This window comes from Podarcis pityusensis (assembly GCF_964106645.2).
Source record: "Podarcis pityusensis genome assembly, chromosome: 10".
Classification (NCBI taxonomy): Eukaryota; Metazoa; Chordata; class Lepidosauria; order Squamata; family Lacertidae; genus Podarcis; species Podarcis pityusensis.
The window spans coordinates 53,581,500-53,600,978 of NC_138035.1; the positions used below are offsets into that span (position 1 = coordinate 53,581,500).

General features: G+C 41.7%; 1 protein-coding gene across 5 annotated transcripts in view; it reads right to left on the reverse strand.

Annotated features, from left to right (window-relative positions):
* DOCK4 (dedicator of cytokinesis 4) overlaps positions 1 to 19,479 on the reverse strand; it is a 249,605-nt gene that overhangs the window by 43,902 nt on the left and 186,224 nt on the right. For 3 of the 5 annotated variants that reach the window (XM_081022240.1, XM_081022238.1, XM_081022237.1), the window contains exons 31-34: positions 17,384 to 17,532; positions 14,628 to 14,713; positions 3,003 to 3,029; positions 2,731 to 2,826 (exon numbers count right to left, since the gene is read on the reverse strand). In XM_081022240.1, coding sequence (XP_080878366.1) covers positions 2,731 to 2,826; positions 3,003 to 3,029; positions 14,628 to 14,713; positions 17,384 to 17,532 — 358 coding nt within the window. The remainder of the gene's footprint in view (positions 1 to 2,730; positions 2,827 to 3,002; positions 3,030 to 14,627; positions 14,714 to 17,383; positions 17,533 to 19,479) is intronic. The other 2 variants (XM_081022241.1, XM_081022239.1) reach the window with 1 other exon arrangement.

Below are 19,479 nucleotides of genomic sequence, written 5' to 3' on the forward strand. Positions count from 1 at the left end.
AAACCATTGGAGAGTTTCAGCACCTGCTGTGGTTGTAGAGTCCAATATGGTAGAGACATGTTTCATTGCAGCCGGGGGAAGACAAAGGCGTCTCGTTTCACTGTTACAGATACACTACGGTGTTTCTTCTCTCTGTGCTCCTCACAGCAGTCATTTCTCCTCTGATCACTGCTGTGGATGCATGAATGACGGTCTCCAGGCACTGTGATCATCTGCAAGGGATTCCCACACTGTGGGGCTAATGTTGCCAGCCTTCATGTCATGTCTGCAGACATCTTTATAACACAGAATTGGTCTGCCAATAGTTTGGTGCCTGAAGCCACCTCCCTGTAAAGCACAACCTTCGGGATCCTGCTATCTAACACTCAGCGTACATGACCAAGCCAGTGTAGATGTCGCTGAGACAGAAGTGTAAACATGCTGAGAATGTGGGCTTTGAAGAGCACATCTTTGTTTGAGACACTGTCCTGCCATGTGATCCCCAAAATCTTGCTGACACTGAACATATGGAAGGCAATGAGGTGTTGCTCCTGCCCAGTGTAAGTTCCATAAAGCAGTGTGCTCAACACACAAGCCCGGTAGACCTTCATCTTGGTATTGGTCTTTAGCACGACATTATCTCAGCCATTGCTGTAGCTGCCTTGCCAATCCGCTTGTCTAACCTGCTGTACAAAAGTAAATTCGACATTTGTTGCTCCACATATTTTTTGCCTCTGACTCTGGCCACCACTGGCACATGTTGTCCGTAAGGTTGCTGAAACAAGAATTCATCCGTTGAGCTGAGAAAGATTCCCCACCCATGCCTTACAACAGGGTTTTCCAAACGGGTTTCCAGCTGCTTTTGGACTACAATTCCCATCATCCCTGAACACTAGTCCTGCTAAGGATGATGGGAGTTGTAGTCCAAAAACATCTGGATACCCAAGTTTGGGAAACCCAGCCCTAGAAGGATACACTGCAGCTTCCATCCCAAATCATCTTTCTATTTGTCCAAGCTAGTGGAGCTATGATACTAAACAATGGGTCCATGGGCAAGAGTTTGTTCTACCCCTGTCAACTGGAAGACCTAAGTGGTGAGAAGAGATCCTCTCCTCCTCTGCAAAGCATTGTATACATGCACTAGTTTTTGTTTGTTTGTTTAATAATAATATAAATCCCACCATATATATCCAAGCATCTTTCTGGATCTACACTGTAAATCTTTAATAACCTGACTATCTTATGAAATTGAAAGCAAGGACAATAAATATGGTTCAGATTGTCCTCTTTCAAGGATATGGAGTGAGCTGTTCTGTCGGAGAGAGGGAAGAAGTTTGGAGAAAAGGGGAAACTCAATGTATCTGTATCTCCTTTTGTGCATTATTTAATGAAAATCAATAAAAAATATTGTTATAAAAATGCAAAACCAAAAAGGGGGGGGAGGATATGGAGTGAGACTGCCCACAGTCTAAAATTAGAAAGGGGACTGGAATTAAAGATGATCCTGGATTTAGGTTCTGGCAATGAAGATTTCATGCATGGCCTCATCTAAAAACACATGCAGCCCAGCCCTAAGTATGTTGGCATGGAAGTAAGTCCCACTGAGCTGAACAATGCTCGCTCACAAGTGAATGTTATAGGTAGGAAGAATGCAGCCAATCTTTCTGTGCTCGGTCCCCGCAGTAGAAAGGAGTTCAAATTCTTGCCTTTGCCATATACCCTCAAGGGGGCCTCAGGCAAGCCTGATTCCTGCCCACCCCACCCCTCAATCTGCAACAAGGATGTGCTGCACAGGGCCACTGCAAAGATTACAATTATATAAAGAACAAATGCACAGCCAGAGATCTTTTGCATTTCTTTGAGAGCAGGCCTTGCAAAGCAAAGATGAGCTGCAATATGCTATTCACCACTCACCCAATGCCTGGAACTGCTATCAAACTAAACAGACCACCTGCAAGACTCGTACCACCAAAGGAAAACAGGACAGATGTGGACTTTCTTTGGATTCAAGTGATCCGTGGCTTACATGAAAAATTTAGACTAGTGCTACCTGCCTCCTACATCTTTCGTCTGCTCTGTCTAGCTGCCATCGTGTTTTCAGGCCACAGATGGCCTCTCTCTATGCCAAATGTGCAGAACCTAAGACAATTCGTCCTCGATTCTTGGCTGTGTCTGTTGCCACAGCTCCTACAGATGTCAAAAGTGAGGAGGGGGTTGCAATGCATTCCATACAAGACCCATCAGAAGATGCACAGTAAGACCCAACCTGACACTGGCAATATGCCTGATGTAATACCATCAGACCTAGTGCACAGCTGAGGTGCACATTAGTGCAACATGAGACTGATTTGCACTAGCATAAGAGTCATTCTTAGAGCTGATCTACATATGCAGAACCACGGCGTTCTACTAATGTTCTGTGATTTATTTATTTTTTTTGGGGGGAGAACCTTTTACATAGAAAACTATTGTGTCAGGAAGGTGGTGAGAACTCTTCTTCCTGGCACATAAGCTTTCGTCAGGCAAGGATAATTTTGTGTGGGTGAGGTGGGGTGGGGGAGGCAATCAAACAAACATGTGGCTTACCCCCTTGTACCCTACATTGAATTATGAACTCCTGAAAACTTGGTATCTGATGTTGTGTGTGTGCTTTCATATTCTAGCTAATGATAATTTTCTCGAAGGAATGCTGGCACCAGACTTTCAGACCATGGCATATTTCTTGCTATAAATCATGCAGCAATTGCTCACCTGTAGTCCAGCAGTCTCTCCATAAGACGGGTTACAGTGGCGATTAATGAAACGCCACTTTCTCTCCATGTTTCGCGTTCAATTTTCTTCAGCAAGCTGGAAGGAATGAACCCAGGGCAAAATATCAGCATTTATTTTTACCGGTCTCCATAACAACCAATTTATACTCAAAGGTACCCAAAAATGCCTTAGCAGTATCTGCTCATTCACAGATTTTATTATTATTATTATTATTTCCTTCAAACTAAGCACAATTGCAAATATTCTCTTACCTGGGATAAGGACCAAAGAGTGGAATTCTACTCCAGGAAGCATTGACAAGGCAAATTGAATTTTTTTTAGGTTAGCCAACTTCAAGACAACACACACACAGAGAGAAAGCATCCTATTTTCCAAAGATATCTCACAACCTTTACACACAGAAGATTCGGGATTTATTGCATGCTCACCCCTTTGTGCTGTTCATTAGACCTGTATTTCAACATCAAGAAAAGAAACTGAAGATTTTGTTACCTAGAAGAGAGCATTTCCCATCTCACTGCTTCCCTTTCGATGAGATTTCAAATCTTCTCAATGTAGGATTTTTTCCCCCTCCGTACTTTAGTCGACAGTAGTTCTGCACCCACACAATTTACTGCATTGTAACTGCCACAGGAAAAGCCTTTTCCTGAGGAGAATTTTTTTTTCTTTTTTAACCCAAACACTTTCCTTTCGCTTGGTGTTATTTATGCATTTCAATCTCATTCATTTAACTGTTAAATAATTGGTAGCTTCTTGCTGGCATATGTTAGCCAAATGCACCAGGTCAGTTAGAATTGAAAGGTTCTGAGCCCAGCAGTAATATGAAAATACAGAAATAGAACCACTGACAATAATACCAATGAGCAACGGCTAGCATTTGCTTAGTTTCTAAAAATGAGAGGGGCTGGGGGTTGTTCCGGAAGTCCTTTCCCCAAATCTAGATGCATGCAAGCCTCAGAAGGGCACATGGCATATGCTCACAGAGACTTTGTCCTTCAGGATTGCCTCTCACATTCCAAGGCTGAGCCCTAGAACGCTAGAGCTGCCCAAAGGTGATTCTACAAGCGCTCAAGACCCCATCGCAACTATGCCTTTTGCAGAAGTGTCTTGGGAGAAGCTTTGAAACGTTTCTGTGTTGATAACACAGGTATCATCCAGGGACAAGTCCCCCTCCCACAAATCATAAACAAGGATTCTGGGTTTTTTAAGGTGTTTTGGGCATTTGTAGATTTGTAGACCTCCTCCTCCCTCTCCTGTGCGCTCGCTTTCTCTCTGTGAAAAACTAGTTGCTCCCCCATTCCAGTTCCCCTGCCTTTGACTGAATCCTGAGGATCTATATAGTTACAGGTATGTATTTTGTAAAAGTGGGGATGTTGGACACATTGGGGCAGGTGAGACAGTCCATTGTCATGCTTGTGTTAGAAAGGGAAACAGACATGGGGATGGTTAAGCCATTCCAAAGCAAGAGCTCTGAAGTACCCGTTTATGTTACTTAGGTCAAAGCACTACAACCAACACCAGAAACTTATGGAAAGGAGAACCAAACATACATAAGACCTATTCACACAACCATCTGAGTGCACAGTGGAGGCATCCACCAGTATATGGAAATCCAGTTGTACATACCAACTCCCAAGTGTAGAATTTGACTTCCGCCACCCGTTGAAAAGTGCTAATTCTCTGGCAACGACTGGCTCACCATGGGTTGGGAGGTACCATGTGCAAACTTTTCAAACATGCTCCCCACAACTGCCACATACCCAAGGGCTTTTAAATAGCCCTTGGATAACCCAAAGCTATGTTGGGCTACCCTTTGTGCTTAATGACTCTACAATGTCAGCAATTGGCAGTTTGGACCAACCTAACATTCCTCAAAAGCCTGGTTCCAAGACCCGCAATGAGTAATTATTTAACAGATTTATAAACTGCATAATTGTCTGAGACCATTGAAGTAGTGAGCAGGATAAAAGCAGGATAAAACACCAAGTCCAATTTCCCCTCAAGGAAAGCCTTCTTGAATAATAATAATAATAATAATAATAATAATAATAATAAATGTCATTATATATGGAAATAATCTGGTCTGGTCTTTGATGCCTTTGTGGCTTATTCTTTGTAGCTTCATAACCTTGATTCTCTCTGTTACTCTTATTTTTATTTTGTTTTTACTGCGGTGACTGAATGCTAAAACTAATAAATACCTCATTGAAGATAAATATATTCAATAGGCACCTAAATACCATCTTGTTAAGTGCCTGTCTAATTTCAGCTGGGAATTCATTCCAGAGGGCTGGAGCTACAACACTAAAGGCCCAATTGCTGGTGCAAACTAAGCACTCCTCCATCGGAGGAGAAAATATACTGGACAGAAATATACAGGGCAAAGTTGTCCTTTAGGGAGAATTCAGAATAGTATGCTAAGAAGATGTATGAGGTATTTGACTGTTGAGCTGTGAGTTTATCCTTCCACTTCCTGCAGCTAACAGAAAGCTAATAATAGAAGTGTATTCCTTGGATGGTGGTAAAAAAGTTTATGTTCCTTTACATTTTGTATGAGACACACACTACCCAGTTGCCTATAATAATAATAATAATTTATTATTTATACCCCTCCTATCTGGCTGGGTTTCCCTAGCCACTCTGGTTGGCTCCCAGCAGAATATTAAAAACACGATAAAACATCAAACATTCAAAACTTCCCTAAGCAGGGCTTCCTTCAGATGTCTTCTAAAAGTCAGATTGTTGTTTATTTCCTTGACATCTGATGGGAGGGCGTTCCACAGGGAGGATGCCACCACCTAGAAGGCCCTCTGCCTGGTTCCCTGTAACCTCACTTCTTGCAGTGAGGGAACTGCCATGAGGCCCTTGGAGATGGACCACAGTATCCAGACTGAAAGATGGGGGTGGAGACGCTCCTTCAGGTATACTGGACCAAGGCCGTTTACGGCTTTAAAGGTCAGCACCAACACTTTGAATTGTGCTCAGAAACATACTGGGAGCCAATGAAGGTCTTTCAGAACCAGTGTTATATGGTCTCGGCGGCCACTCCCAGTCACCAGTATAGCTGCCGCATTCTGGATTAGTTGTAATTTCAGGGTCACCTTCAAAGGTAGCCCCACATAGAGCGCATTGCAGTAGTCCAAAACTATATTTGAATGGTACTTGACCCGGATAGCCCTTCAAATAGAGGACATTTCTCAGGCATCTTTACAGATAGAGAACTATTCCCTGTAAAGTAGGACATATGGCCAACCTAATTGTCAAACTTGCACATCCTATGCAACACCTCGAACTATACTGCCCTGACATGTCTGCACTGAGGGAAGGAAAACATTGTTCATGTTGTTGCAGTCCAAATTATTTTTAGGTCACACTTCAGCTTGCTTACACATAGCTCTTGATCCCATAATCAAGTGATGGCCAGTTCCACTTCTGTATGCCATACATTTGAGGGAGATGCCCATGTCCTGGAAAGCTGAAGCCAATGCCAGCTTCCTGCCATACATCCCTGTGGGTTTAGAGGCATATATTTCCCCTTCAGACAGAACAGGGTTCGCCTGGAGACCTCCAGGAAACACATCTGCACAAAGCCTGAAATAGCCCTTGAGTCACTGGTGGAGGAAGAGGTGTGTGGGAGGAGCGCACCACCCCTGGCAGCGCAATCCTGGTGGGGTGCCATCATGGCTGTTCCCCCACCTGCGCTGGGCACCACGCCCCTGCAGGTGGTATGCCCCGCCCCCAGGACGCACACCACGCCCCCAGGACGCGCATCAGCCACGCCCCCGTCTGCTCTCCATCCCCCAGTGCTGGAGCATGAAGCTCCACCACTGCCTTGAATGACATAAATTAGGGTACCAAAAGGTTGGGCTTCATCTATTTTAACGTATTCAGGAAAACGAACTGGATTCATGCAGAAGTGCTGAGGGGATTAGGAAATTGTGCCGAAGGAAAATGTTCTCTCGCCTGGAGGTTTCTCCCCTGCCAAATATCAAAGACTTGCTGAAGGTGAGGAAACATCTCAAAATGAGAGCGGCTATAATCTCTCAGAAATGATATGGATTAGCCAACTTAAATACAGGCTTACTTTCAGTTTATATTTTTTGCATCCAGTATATCATGTGGGTAGGTCCTGCCTCCCTCCCTCCCTCCCACCCACCAGGAATTCGTGCAAACCGCATCGCAGACATTTCAAAGATAATGCACAAAGCAAACATTCCTGACAAGAGAGCCTCTCAAAAACAAGCCTCCACTTCCTCGGGCAATATCTCGATAGGAAGTAAGAAGAAGGGTATTCCAGCTAAGCTGGTGTTCTCTCCTGCATACCGCGAAGCAGAAACCCTTCTGCATGCTTTACTGTAAACTTTTATTCCATCTTCTTTTGATCCTTCTCCAGAGGCCTGTTTGCTTTCCAAACACCCAGAATGGTGCTTCTTTAACCTGGAGCTAGATTGCCAGCATTCAGCAACAATCCTTGCTTGGCACTGGTATAGAGTTATGTAAAAAAAATTAAAAGATATAGTTTGAAAAACCAAGAGTGGTTCCTTGTGCCTGTATTGTAGTGGTTGGATGACCATATGTCATGGATGCTTTAGCTGAGATTCCTGCATTGAAGGGGGTTGGACTAGATGATGCTTGGGGTCCCTTCCTATTCATCATCATCATCATCCTTTTTATTCGACCGTCAGTCAGAAAAAAGTACATTTTGTCAATACACAGTTAAAAACATCCAGGAAGATTTTAAAACTTAGCCAACACTAAAATGGGCTAAACAGATAGCCCATATCAATACAGTCAATTATAGTCTTGTGACGCTTAAAGGCTAAGAAGGGAAATTTGGCCACCAAGGAAGGTTTAGCTCTAGTGGCGTTATTCAGCAAGTGTAAAGCCTGGTTTTCTCCGGGTAGGAGGCTGAATTGACATAGGAGTGGGTCTATAAAATTTTGTCTAAGCTCTGCATAAGAAGGGCAAGTCAAGAGAATGTGTTCGGTGGACTCAACCACCCCCATGGCACAATGACAGGTTCTTTGGGCGTATGGTACTCCCCTGTACCTTCCCCACAATATCGCAGAGTCAAGGACATTTAATCTAGCCGCTGTAAGAAGTCTACGGTATTCCACATAGTGGATTTCTGCAAGGTAGGGGGCTGGTATGGTCCGATAAATCTGGTCCCCTAGGAACATCCCTGGTTTTACCTGGGCTATGTCCTCTTGTCTGGCAATGTCACTCAGTCTCCGGGAGATCACAGCTCTAGCTTGATTGTACGTCATAGACTCGAAGTAAAGGAGAGACAATCCGCAGGATTGAACCTCATTAATGACCTCCCTTTCCCACGATGATTGGAAATCGTCCCTCAATATCAAGGGGGCAATACCCACTGGTTTAAAACAAAGCTTGAGCCATAGCCAGAGCTTCGTCTTCAAGGCCACATACCGTAGAGCTTGCCAGCCGACCTCTAATCTCATAACCGCACCCGCTACCGAGGGGGGAATCCTAAGGATGGCTCTAAGGAATCGCGTTTGGATAGAATCCAGTTTCAAAAAATCCCTACGGGAGCCTAAAGAGATGCCCACCAAAAGAAGGGGGAGGACTTTCATTTGAAAGAGTCTCAAAGCTATCTTCACTGATTGAGCCTGGTTCTTAGCATATAGAGATCTAATCTGGATGGCTGCTTTAGATGCGTTAGTTGTTATATAGTCTCTATGGGCCAGAAAAGACCTATTTGACCGTATTACTTGTCCCAGATATTTAAAGCAGTTAACCTGCTCTAGGGGGATCCCGTTCATCGACCATCGACGGAGTCTCGGTCGGGCAGAGAAGACCATGATCTTGGTCTTAGCATAATTGGGTTGGAGCTCATGCTGATCACAGTATTCATGTAGAGCTTGCAACATTCTCCTCAATCCGATAGGGGATCTGGCAAGAAGTGCAGCGTCATCCGCATACAGAAGAACGTTCAGAGATCGGCCTGCTAATTTGGGGGGGTGGAAAGCATCATAGGCCATGTGAGTCCCCAGTGAGTTAATGTAAAAATTAAACAATGCTGGGGCCAATAGACAACCCTGTCTTACCCCTCTAGTGGTGGTAACTGGGTTGGAGACTAGGCCTTTATTGTCTAGCCTGATTCTCAGAAGGGTGTTTGTGTGGAGGCTGCTAATCAGATGAAGGAGACGGCGATCGATCTTTGTAGCGGCCAGTTTTATCCATAGCTGCTTTCTAGAGATTCGATCAAATGCCTGCTTAAGGTCAATAAAAGCCACATGAAGAACCTTTGGGGCTTTGCCGGCATACTTTTCCGCCAGGTGATTCAAGGTTAATATTTGGTCTGTGGTAGATCTTCCAGGGCCCCTTCCTATTCTAAGATTCTACAATTCTATGATTGTGGCAACAGAAACCGTGTCAGGTGTAGTGGGTGCATAATAATAATAATAATAATAATAATAATAATAATAGGAAATGTGCTTGCTTATGGGCTGTTTGTGGGGTATCTGTGCTAAATCTTAACAAGCAACAATGGCTGCTGTTGCTGAATGCCAAGTCGGCTGTGAGTAAGACCTCCCTCATCCATGATTTGATTATGAATCACTCTGTAACCCTGAGGCCTGGGTGGTGGAACAGGGTGGAATTGGTCTCACCCAGCTGTGCCCATGGCACTTGGGTACAGTGGTACCTCGGGTTACAGATGCTTCAGGTTACAGACTCTGCTAACCCAGAAATAGTACCTCGGGTTAAGAACTGTACCTCAGGATGAGAACAGAAATTGTGCAGCAGCGGTGTGGCAGCACCGGGAGGCCCCATTACCTAAAGTGGTACCTCAGGTTAAGAACAGTTTCAGGTTAAGAACGGACTTCCAGAACGAATTAAGTTCTTAACTCGAGGTACCACCGTACTAGGTGCAGAATCAGGGCACAATTGAGAGTTGGGGAGGGTAAATTGCTGTGGTCTATGCAGATTCTTTCTCTCTTTCCAAGCTCTCTGTCCAGGTTTTTTTTTTGGGGGGGGGCACTGAGTGTGAGTTTCTGGCACTGGGCAATTGGGACAGATTAGAGATTCTGCTGGTTTACCACTTGCCTTGCTGACCTTTCAAAGATAATGTACAAAGCAAACATTCCTGACAAAAGAGCCTCTCAAAAACACTTGCTGAAGGTGAGGAAACATCTCAAAATGAGAGCTGCTATAATCCCTCAGAAGTGATATGGATTAGCCAACATTTCTTTATAACTAGGCGTTTGGCTGATTAACATTCTATGTGTTTGTGATAGGTGGATTCGTGATAGGTGGGTTATTGGTTTGTTTGTTTGTTTGTTTGTTTGTTTGTTTGTTTGTTTGTTTTATTGTGTATTTGGTGTTCTCGTTTAGTATTTCTATGTTGTAATCCACCCTGTGATTTGCGGATGAAGGGCAGTATACAAATTTTATTAATAAAACAACAACAACACTTTGCAATTATGCTGCTACTTAGATCTAAAGTTCCATTTTTCTGCAAGACTCTGGGCCACATGGAAAAGCCTCACCTCAAGCAATGACAAGGCTGTGTGAAAGATGGAGAGGTGTCACAAAGGTCCTGTGAAACCATTGATAATAGAAAAATTCTCTATGAAATTTGCTATGCTTGAGATTGTCACAAGAGCGCCTGGACTAAAATTGTCTATCAGAAACTTCACTCTTGTGGTTTATCACCACAACAGCTATGCTTGAGATGTTGCAAGTATAATGAACTACTTCTTCAACCAGAGACAATTTTCATTTCATGTAAATCAGACATTGCACCATAGTGTTGAAGATTGGTATCTATGCATACAAAAAGTGTCGTGTTAAGACTATACCACAGGAATGCCTAATGAAATGTGAGCAACACACATACTGATTTAAAATTAACAAAATTGCAACAAATTTTCAGGAGTGATTCTCTAATTAAAAAAAAAGTATCACAACATCATCTAATCTCCATTTTGTCGGATTTTATATCTCTGTCTTTTTCTTCATATAAAAAGGAAGTGCATCCAAACACCATTGTAACTGGAATGTATCCAGTCAGCTATTTAGTTCAGGAAGTTTATCCGTAAAGATTCTTTGGGGTGTTCTGTTTAACGCAGGTGGCACTGTGGTCTAAACCACAGTTCCTAGGGCTTGCCGATCAGAAGGTCAGCAGTTCGAATCCCCACAATGGAGTGAGCTCCTGTTGCTCGGTCACTGCTCCTGCCAACCTAGCAGTTCGAAAGCACGTCAAACTGCAAGTAGATAAATAGGTACCACTCCGGCAGGAAGGTAAATGACATTTCCATGGGCTGCTCTGATTCGCCAAAAGAGGCTTAGTCATGCTGGCCACGTGACCCAGAAAAACTGTCTGCAGACAAACGTCGGCTCCCTCAGCCAGTAAAGCGAGATGAGCACCGCAACCCCAGAGTCATCCACAACTAGACCTAACAGTCAGGGGTCCCTTTACCTTACAAACGTTGGAAGCCTCTCTTGAGAGCATGTATTTTTCTTCTATTTTGCACACCAAATTATCATGACATTTGAACTTGGTGTCATGTGCCACTTGCTTTTCTGCTTTTAATAAGTGAAAAGTTATCTATATGCAATGTCTACATTTTGGTGAGGAAAGAGTTTATATAAATCTTAACCAGTCAGTTTTCAAGGTTGTAGAAATTTCTACAGAGCTTGGCTTTTCACGCTTGATATGTGAAAATAAATGCGCAATACTCAAAAAATAAATGGAAATAAATAACAAATGTTTCAATCATTAAAAGGTTTCTGATGGGAATAAGTTAACTGTTAAAGTCTATGCTTCAAAAGAGCCGTGTTCTTCTAACTTTTTTTTTTAAAAAAAACCCAAAACCTTAGGGCATTATTGCTTTGAAATTTCCATGATTTCATGAAAAAGTGAAGCAGGACAGGATAACTGGAGAGTCAGAGCCATAAACCATTCTCTCCTCCATTTTTAGTACACCTCTTAGTTCCAAGTCAGCCATATCTGTGACTTTTCAGAGCTCCCCAGTTGAAACCAGCTAGAAGACTGATAGCTACAATTTGGCAGGATATTTCATCATAACAGAGTTTTAAGTAGCACTGGTCTCCAAACAATTTTATTTTTTTTTAAATGAAGGTGACGTGGGTGATTTGTTTCTGAAATCAATAAATACCTGAATGTTTTAAACAGAATTGTCCTAGGGATTTATTTATTTTAATGCTTTATGATTTGTTCCATAATTCAAGAACTGCCGGGCAAGTTCAGTTAAAAATAAAAACACATTATCATAATAAAGTCTTTCTGTGCCCTCTTTACAACGGGGGGTCACTAGAAGCTACTTTTTAAATCTGTTGCTCCAAGCTTTAAAAAGTGAAAAACCAGTCAAAGATTACCCTAGAACTTTGTGAAGCTTTAACTACAGTGTACATGCTTCTAGTATTACCTCAGCTTACAGCCCAATTCATGTATAATGACTTGGAAGCAAATCCCTAAGGGTGGTGTCTACTCTGAGTAAAACTTAGTTGAATACCACTCACTGAATTCAACAATATTAATAATAAATTTTTATTTATGGGACTTGCCCTTTCAAACAAGTGGGACCGAAGCTTTAATTTCAAGCACTGGTTCCCAAAGGAACACGATGGAAATATTTTATTTAAATAATGGGTGAACGAAATGATTTTGAACACAATATATAACACAGACTCCTGGACTTTTTTAAAAAAAAATCCCTTTTGTTAATGATTACAACTTTGGCCTCACTTTCAGATCCTTGCATATGCTTGTATGTTTCCGAGCACAATTCAAAGTGTTGATTTAAATCCCTAAATTGCCTCGGCCCAGTATACCTGAAGGAGCGTTTCCACCACCATCATTCAGCCCAGACACTGAGGTCCGGCTCCAAGGACCTTCTGGCAGTTCACTCACTGTGAGAAGTGAGGTTGCGGGGAACCAGGCAGAGGGCCTTCTTGGTAGTGGCAGCCACCCTCTAGCAGCCTCCCATCAGATGTCAAGGAGATAAACAACTATCTGACTTTTAGAAGACATATGAAGGCAACCCTGTATCGGGAAGTTTAAAATGTTTGACAGTTTTTTTATATTTTTATATGTGTTGGAAGATGCCCAGAGTGGCTTGGGCAACCCAGCCAGATGAGCGAGGTATAAATAAGATGATGATGATGATGATGATGATTGCAATTGTCAAGCTTATCAGACATTAACCAATCCTCTCATCTATCTTTGACACACAGTAAGTTCCCATTCCAAAGTACCCTACTGCATATACTATGGGTGAAATGTATATGGCTGTTTGATTTGCTTCTCACTCTCATAACACACACACTTAAAACACAATTTGCAGCTTATCAACAATGCTCTTCAGAACTTCAAAGAGAACAGGTGAGGGCATACACTGAGCTGAATATTCTTTTTGAACACAGGCAGGACGTTGTGCGAGATTGCATATCAACCACAAGTAAACTTTCTATAAACTAGAATCTAGACCAAGGCAGAGAGCAGCCACAGGTGTTCTCATTGTGCCAATTCACCTTAAAGGAGATGATGTATGTTCCAGGAAGAAAGGTGATCCTTCTTTCTTTGTAAGTGGTCTCACCATCAATCAGAAAGGAGAGGGCGAGAAGATACTTTTATAATAGATGTTCAATCTTTGGGGACTTGAAAGCTATCTTGATATTTAAGCATTTCACAGTTTTTGTGCAGAGACAAAAATTGAGTTGCTGTCCCTCACGCTCAGAGCATGTGAGGTAATAGTTCTGCCTACATTGGAGAAGGGCCCAATTAACGGAGCTGATTTCTGCCTTGGCAGTAAATTGTCTATAAAGATATTTGGATGGCAGCTATTACATCCAATTAGCTATGTTTCTAACCCTCTCTTGTCTAATTGGCATTTCGAGTCAAAACATCTGTTTGTTCTATCATACTTTCTTGAACTATTGGAAGTCATCACAAGTAGCAATTGTCAGGGTTTTTTTAAAATGGAGACGGGATGAAAAATTAAGCTTCATACCTACTGCATCAAAATGTGCTAATTTTTCTGTTTTACTTCATAAGCTTTCTCAAAGTACTTTATTTTTCCCCCCAGACCAATATTTTGAGGGTAAAAGATGCAAGACATAGCTGTCTATGATTCTAAGCGTATCATTGACTCCTTTCAAATGAAAAGATGGGACTTGTGAAACCATTATTTTTGAAAATACAAAAAATATGGGAATAATCCATTTAAATTTGTGCCACATTCATGCCAATGATTTCAGTGGCAAATATGCAAGTATTCGCTTATCACTTCCATTGAAATCAATGTTGCTTAAAAATGCCAATCTAATTGGTTTGTACCCCATCTTCTTTAAGTTATACATAGAATTAATAACTATATTAGCTCAATGCATGTTCTCTAGAAAAATAAACTTTTTACTTCACATTTTACACTAAATATTTAAAATTTTAGCACGCGTTGCACATTATAACAGTATAATATTTATTCACTGCGGGAAACTTATTTACTTTTAATATAGGGTTTTTATGTGAGAAAATTTAGCAAAAGAGAGACAGAGACAGAATAGAAACCAATATAGTTTCCAACGTATTGTGAAATGTTCAATAAATACCTTCTTAAAAGTCTTGCTTTTCAAAATACTACATATTGTTTGAGCTCTTAGTCAGTATTTCCAGCTCTTCCAGTTTTTAACAATTAAATGAATGAGAAAAGAATTAGCTCTCAAAACGAACAGGAAAACCCCACATTCTTAGTAATTAGACACAAGGACAAGACTTGTTCACTCGTTTAGGTAAATTAAAGAGATTTCAATAAGACAAAAATCCCCCCTTCAGTACTGGAGTTGCGCTCCATCACAAAACAATCCGTAAAGTTAGGACATTTATTACTCACATACTATTGAAGAGCTCTCGGTATGTTTCGTCACCTTTGCCTTCTGACATCAAGCTATCCAATTTGTCAATCAGTTTTGCTTCCACCTGTAAGTGACATATGTCTGCATGTAAAATGAGGGTATATACATTGTTGGCTAAACTATTTAAAGGGTTTTTGTTTTCCACAAAGGGCTGTCTGTCCTCACATGAAGAATTAAACATTTAAGTAAGATTCCTACGTTGTTCCCATTCTTTGTAGAGCTGAAATTATCTCACAGGAGCCTTCTCATGTATGGCACATATGCAGCAATTTAAGAGGAGCAACATGACTTTAAACTACAGGCGTTTGTGCTGCTAAGGCAGCTATTTATGGAGCCAAACAAATGCATCAGACAACGTAACTCCCCATCTCAAAATTCCACCCCAGGCTGCAAATGAAAGACAACTATATGAATATAAGCATAAAAGCCTCTCTCTTTTTTCTTCCCCATTCCCCTTCTCTAAATCCCTAGATTAACATGATCATAACCTGCCTGCCTCTTTCAGCGCTGGGTGAGAAACAGAAATCTACTGCTACGGAAACCTACCCTTCCTCCAATAGTGCTTGGACGAGTGAAAGATGCTCTTAATTTTCAACCCAGCAAACAAGAGCAGTTAGGGGAATATGAGTTTGGTAGCTAAGGACCATTGCTTAAATACACACACGGCTGTGTTTGTTATCAAGAAAATGTAGCAAGGTGGCTCTTTGCAGTTAATATTGCATCTGTAAATTGCCTCCTGTACAGTAATAAAGACAATTAGTGAACGAAAAACCCAGAGGAAAGGCTTGCTGTAGAATTATTAAGGAATGAATGATAGCCGGCGTCTTTTGTGATAATGAATAATGCACAGATAAATATGAATGCTTGTACCCTGTTTATATGAAAACTGTTATCCCTGATAGAGTAACTGACAGTTTATCATAGCCTGCTTATATTGCGTTCACTGCACTCCACTTTCATTCCTTAATCTCGCCCCCACCCCCCGCAAGATATCTGTGCAAACTCCTCTCCAGTTATTTTGCCACTTCACTTCCCAAATTCAGACGCTGCGGCTTTGCTTCATTTGAAGCAACAGGAAAGGGAACAGAGAGAAATGGTCTGAAGATACATCGAGGAGCAGGATACAAACTGCAAGAGCAGATGGCACATTTAGTTCTTCCTTAGTTGGCATCTTCTAGACTGTTTAAGTAGCAAAAAAAGGAACTGGATTGTGACACGGCTTGAAAAGTCACGAGGGTCAAGTCTTTGGAATCGTGAATATTGAGGCACGTTAGTGAGAAATCACAGTACAGTGGTACCTCAGGTTACATACGCTTCAGGTTACATATGCTTCAGGTTACAGACTCCGCTAACCCAGAAATAGTGCTTCAGGTTAAGAACTTTGCTTCAGGATGAGAACAGAAATTGTGCTCTGGCGGCACAGCAGCAGCAGGAGGCCCCATTAGCTAAAGTGGTGCTTCAGGTTAAGAACAGTTTCAGGTTAAGTACAGACCTCCGGAACAAATTAAGTACTTAACCTGAGGTACCACTGTAGATAGATAGAACCTTGCATTCACTACTATAGTCCCACCCACCCCAGTTCAGTCCATAGCACATATACTGACACAAGCACTTCCTGTAACAGGACCTTTCCGCACAATCATTTTTTCAAGCAATAAAAGTGCAGCCATTACTTATCTGTTGCATAGGAGGCCAGACATTTTCTTTCAAGTTTTTTCTCCTGCTGCAGTGCCTTAGGATTTCAACCGCTGCCTGGAACATGACTACATGCCACAGGCAACTACTGTTCTTGCCTGCAGTGTTTCTTATGATCAAATCTAAAATCCTATCTACCAAATGCAATATACTACTCTCATCCACTTTCTTGCCATCGCTGCTCTCTTTAAACATTCATTTGCTATCTGTCCTGCTTCCTTTTATCACGCCAACCTTGTTCTAGCTACCATTTCCCTCTATGCTTGCAACTTCTCCATTTATGAAGCAACCTTCACCTTCAAATTCCTCCTCAAAATGCAGTTATTTCCGCTGCTATTTAATCCTCTGCTACTCGTTTTTAGCAAACCAAATCCCCTTTCTCTTTGCCCTGTCCATCATATCTTGGCACCAAGGCATTTCGGTTTTCTGGCCATATTCCCTTCAACACTCATGTGCACCTGAGATAGCAGCACTTGCCAATTGCCTTTGGGTACAGCGGCACCTCCCACACCTGCAATCATCCAATGTTCCCACAATAAAGTTTCGTATCCATGTACAGAGCCATGTTCAAGGTTCTCATATTAACTTACAAAGCCCTGAACACCTTAGGCCCAGGGTCAACCTTGGGGATCACCTGAACCCTTATATCCCAGCTCGATCACTGAGATCATCTGCAGGAGCATCGCTGGTCATTCTTCGAGGCTCATTTGACAACAATAAGAAACTAAGGACTCAGCTACACAGCTGCAAATAAAACACTTCAAAACTGTGACACTAGATGGCGACAGTGAGCTACGCAAAATTCAACGTGTTTTTCAAAAACTTTTTTTAAAAAAATATTTTCACAGCTTTTTCTTATATGTGTGTAGATTCTACCCAAGTCTTTAGTGTCCTCAGCCTTGTCCCGTGGAATATTCTGCCAATAGAGTTTTATCAAGTGCATTCTGTGTCAAATTTTAAATGCCTGCTGGAAACATTTCTGTCAGGGAATTATTTCTCTTCTCTTAACCAGTTGATCAAAATAAAAAATAAAAAATACCTGTTTAAAGTTGCCACTGCGCCTTTGCTCCCAGTCCATCATGTCATGGAAAATAGGAATCATTACATTTCGAAGATCCGGTTGAGGTATCAGTGTCACTTCTAAGAATGGGCCAATCAGTGCTGGGATGAAGTGGACTTTGTGTTCCCCTAAAATGAAAACGAAGCCAGATTGACTTGAACTACATTCAGGGATGAAATACTGCAAAACAGAAATGCTATAACTGTAAGATGGATTGAGTTATTTGACGTCATAAAGAGCTCCAGTACGTTTTGTCCAATAACGTTTTCAGCGTGGATCATTTTATGAATAGATATAAGAGAAAGAAACCAAGGACAAGATAAAGATAGGCCTAATCTTACACATGGATGAGACTGCTCATGTCTCACAGAGATTTTGAGACTGGGATGTGGAGAAAAAATAGCTCAGCCTTCTTGAAGTGTTTTCCTAAGAAATGGAATGGAAGTGCAAATTTCACCTGTAGAAAAGGAAGCTGGCACTTAGCTTTTTTTGGGGGGGGGGCGACGAATCCCTTTACAAACAAAAACAAAACAACTTAAGGGTGAAAGTTGCCCACTAAGAGTGTTTCTTTAATTGGAATTAAAGAAGTTTTATTAATTTGAGAACCGCCCAATGGTCCATGAAGAAGTTACTGAAATACGTTGGCTGAAGTAACATAATGTTCTCTCTGGCAACAAACTAGTATTACCCATCAGATTAGCAATGTTTTCTAATCTGCATGGATATGGCAGCAAACAGATGAAGTAATCCCTGCTAATAGCACCAACAGATAGAGAGACCCAGGCATGGGCTGTGGCACACAACATGCATTGTGTTGCTTCAATATAACCCTTCACATTATATTCACATATAATTGGTTTGGCACCCTTCAGAGTCTTGTTATTTTCCATTACGAAACTTGACAGCAAATTCGCTCGTGGGAGTATTTTCAAGTTCTCTATAATGTATGTGTTTTCAAAATACAGAAGATCAATACATGACTCTTTTTTTTTCTAGGTGGGGGAAGGTTACAAGAGCTTATCTGCATTCCAAACAACACTGGCAGTTCCAGTAGAATATAATATAATACTGTATGCCACTACAAACAATGTATAATGAACACGCAAATAAAAATGATGATATTCCTAAGGATCCCGTGATAAGAGCTAGGCCTGGACCTTGGAGCTGAACGACAGTAACTCACAAATCCAAAGCATATCCCCACCCAGATTATGGGGGGGGGCAGGAACCACAGCCCCCCAAGCCAGCAAGGGCCAGCACAGGTGACACAGCCTCCTTTTGAAAATAATAATAATGAACAAATTCCTATGACCCACAAATAACCTAGAGATGCATTTAAAATAAATGCACTCATTCTACTCATGTAAAAACACGCTGATTCCCGGACCGTCCGTGGCTGGATTTAGAAGGCGATTGGGCCGCATCCAGCCCACAGGCCTTAGGTTGCCTACCCCTGGTCTAAACCACTGAGCCTCTTGGGCTTGCCAATCAGAAGGTTGGCAGTTTGAATCCCCGTGACGGGGTGAGCTCCCGTTGCTCGGTCCCTGCTCCTTTACCTTTTTATCTTTCAGTATAATGTGCCCTTTTATTTCATTGGACTATTTTTGGCAAAGTACAATTATTTTCCCTCTGGATTTAACATACCATTTGTGTCTACTACAATAATAATTCAGTAAATTCTATTAACAGTTTTTTTAAAAAACTAAAAGTAAACTAAACCCACCATACACACATTTCATAGAACATTGCCTGCCCATCATTTGGGGCATATATATCATCATCATCATCATTATTTTCCAGCATCTGTCAAGGAAGAAGCAAAACAATATTTCCACGTGGATCTGCATTCCATCCCACCCCCTGTGATTCATAAAGCATGTGAGTTCTGCATTTTATTAAGCTAATATTTCATTATAGACCATATAAACCTTGTTTGTCAATAGTCTGATCAGCAAACAAGCATTCAAAATTACTTATTGACTCAAGTTGTAGAACTGAGTCTCTACGCCTCTAGGAGGTGTGTCTGGCACCTTCATTATACAGTTTCTGGAGAATCCTGAAGACTCTCCTTTTTG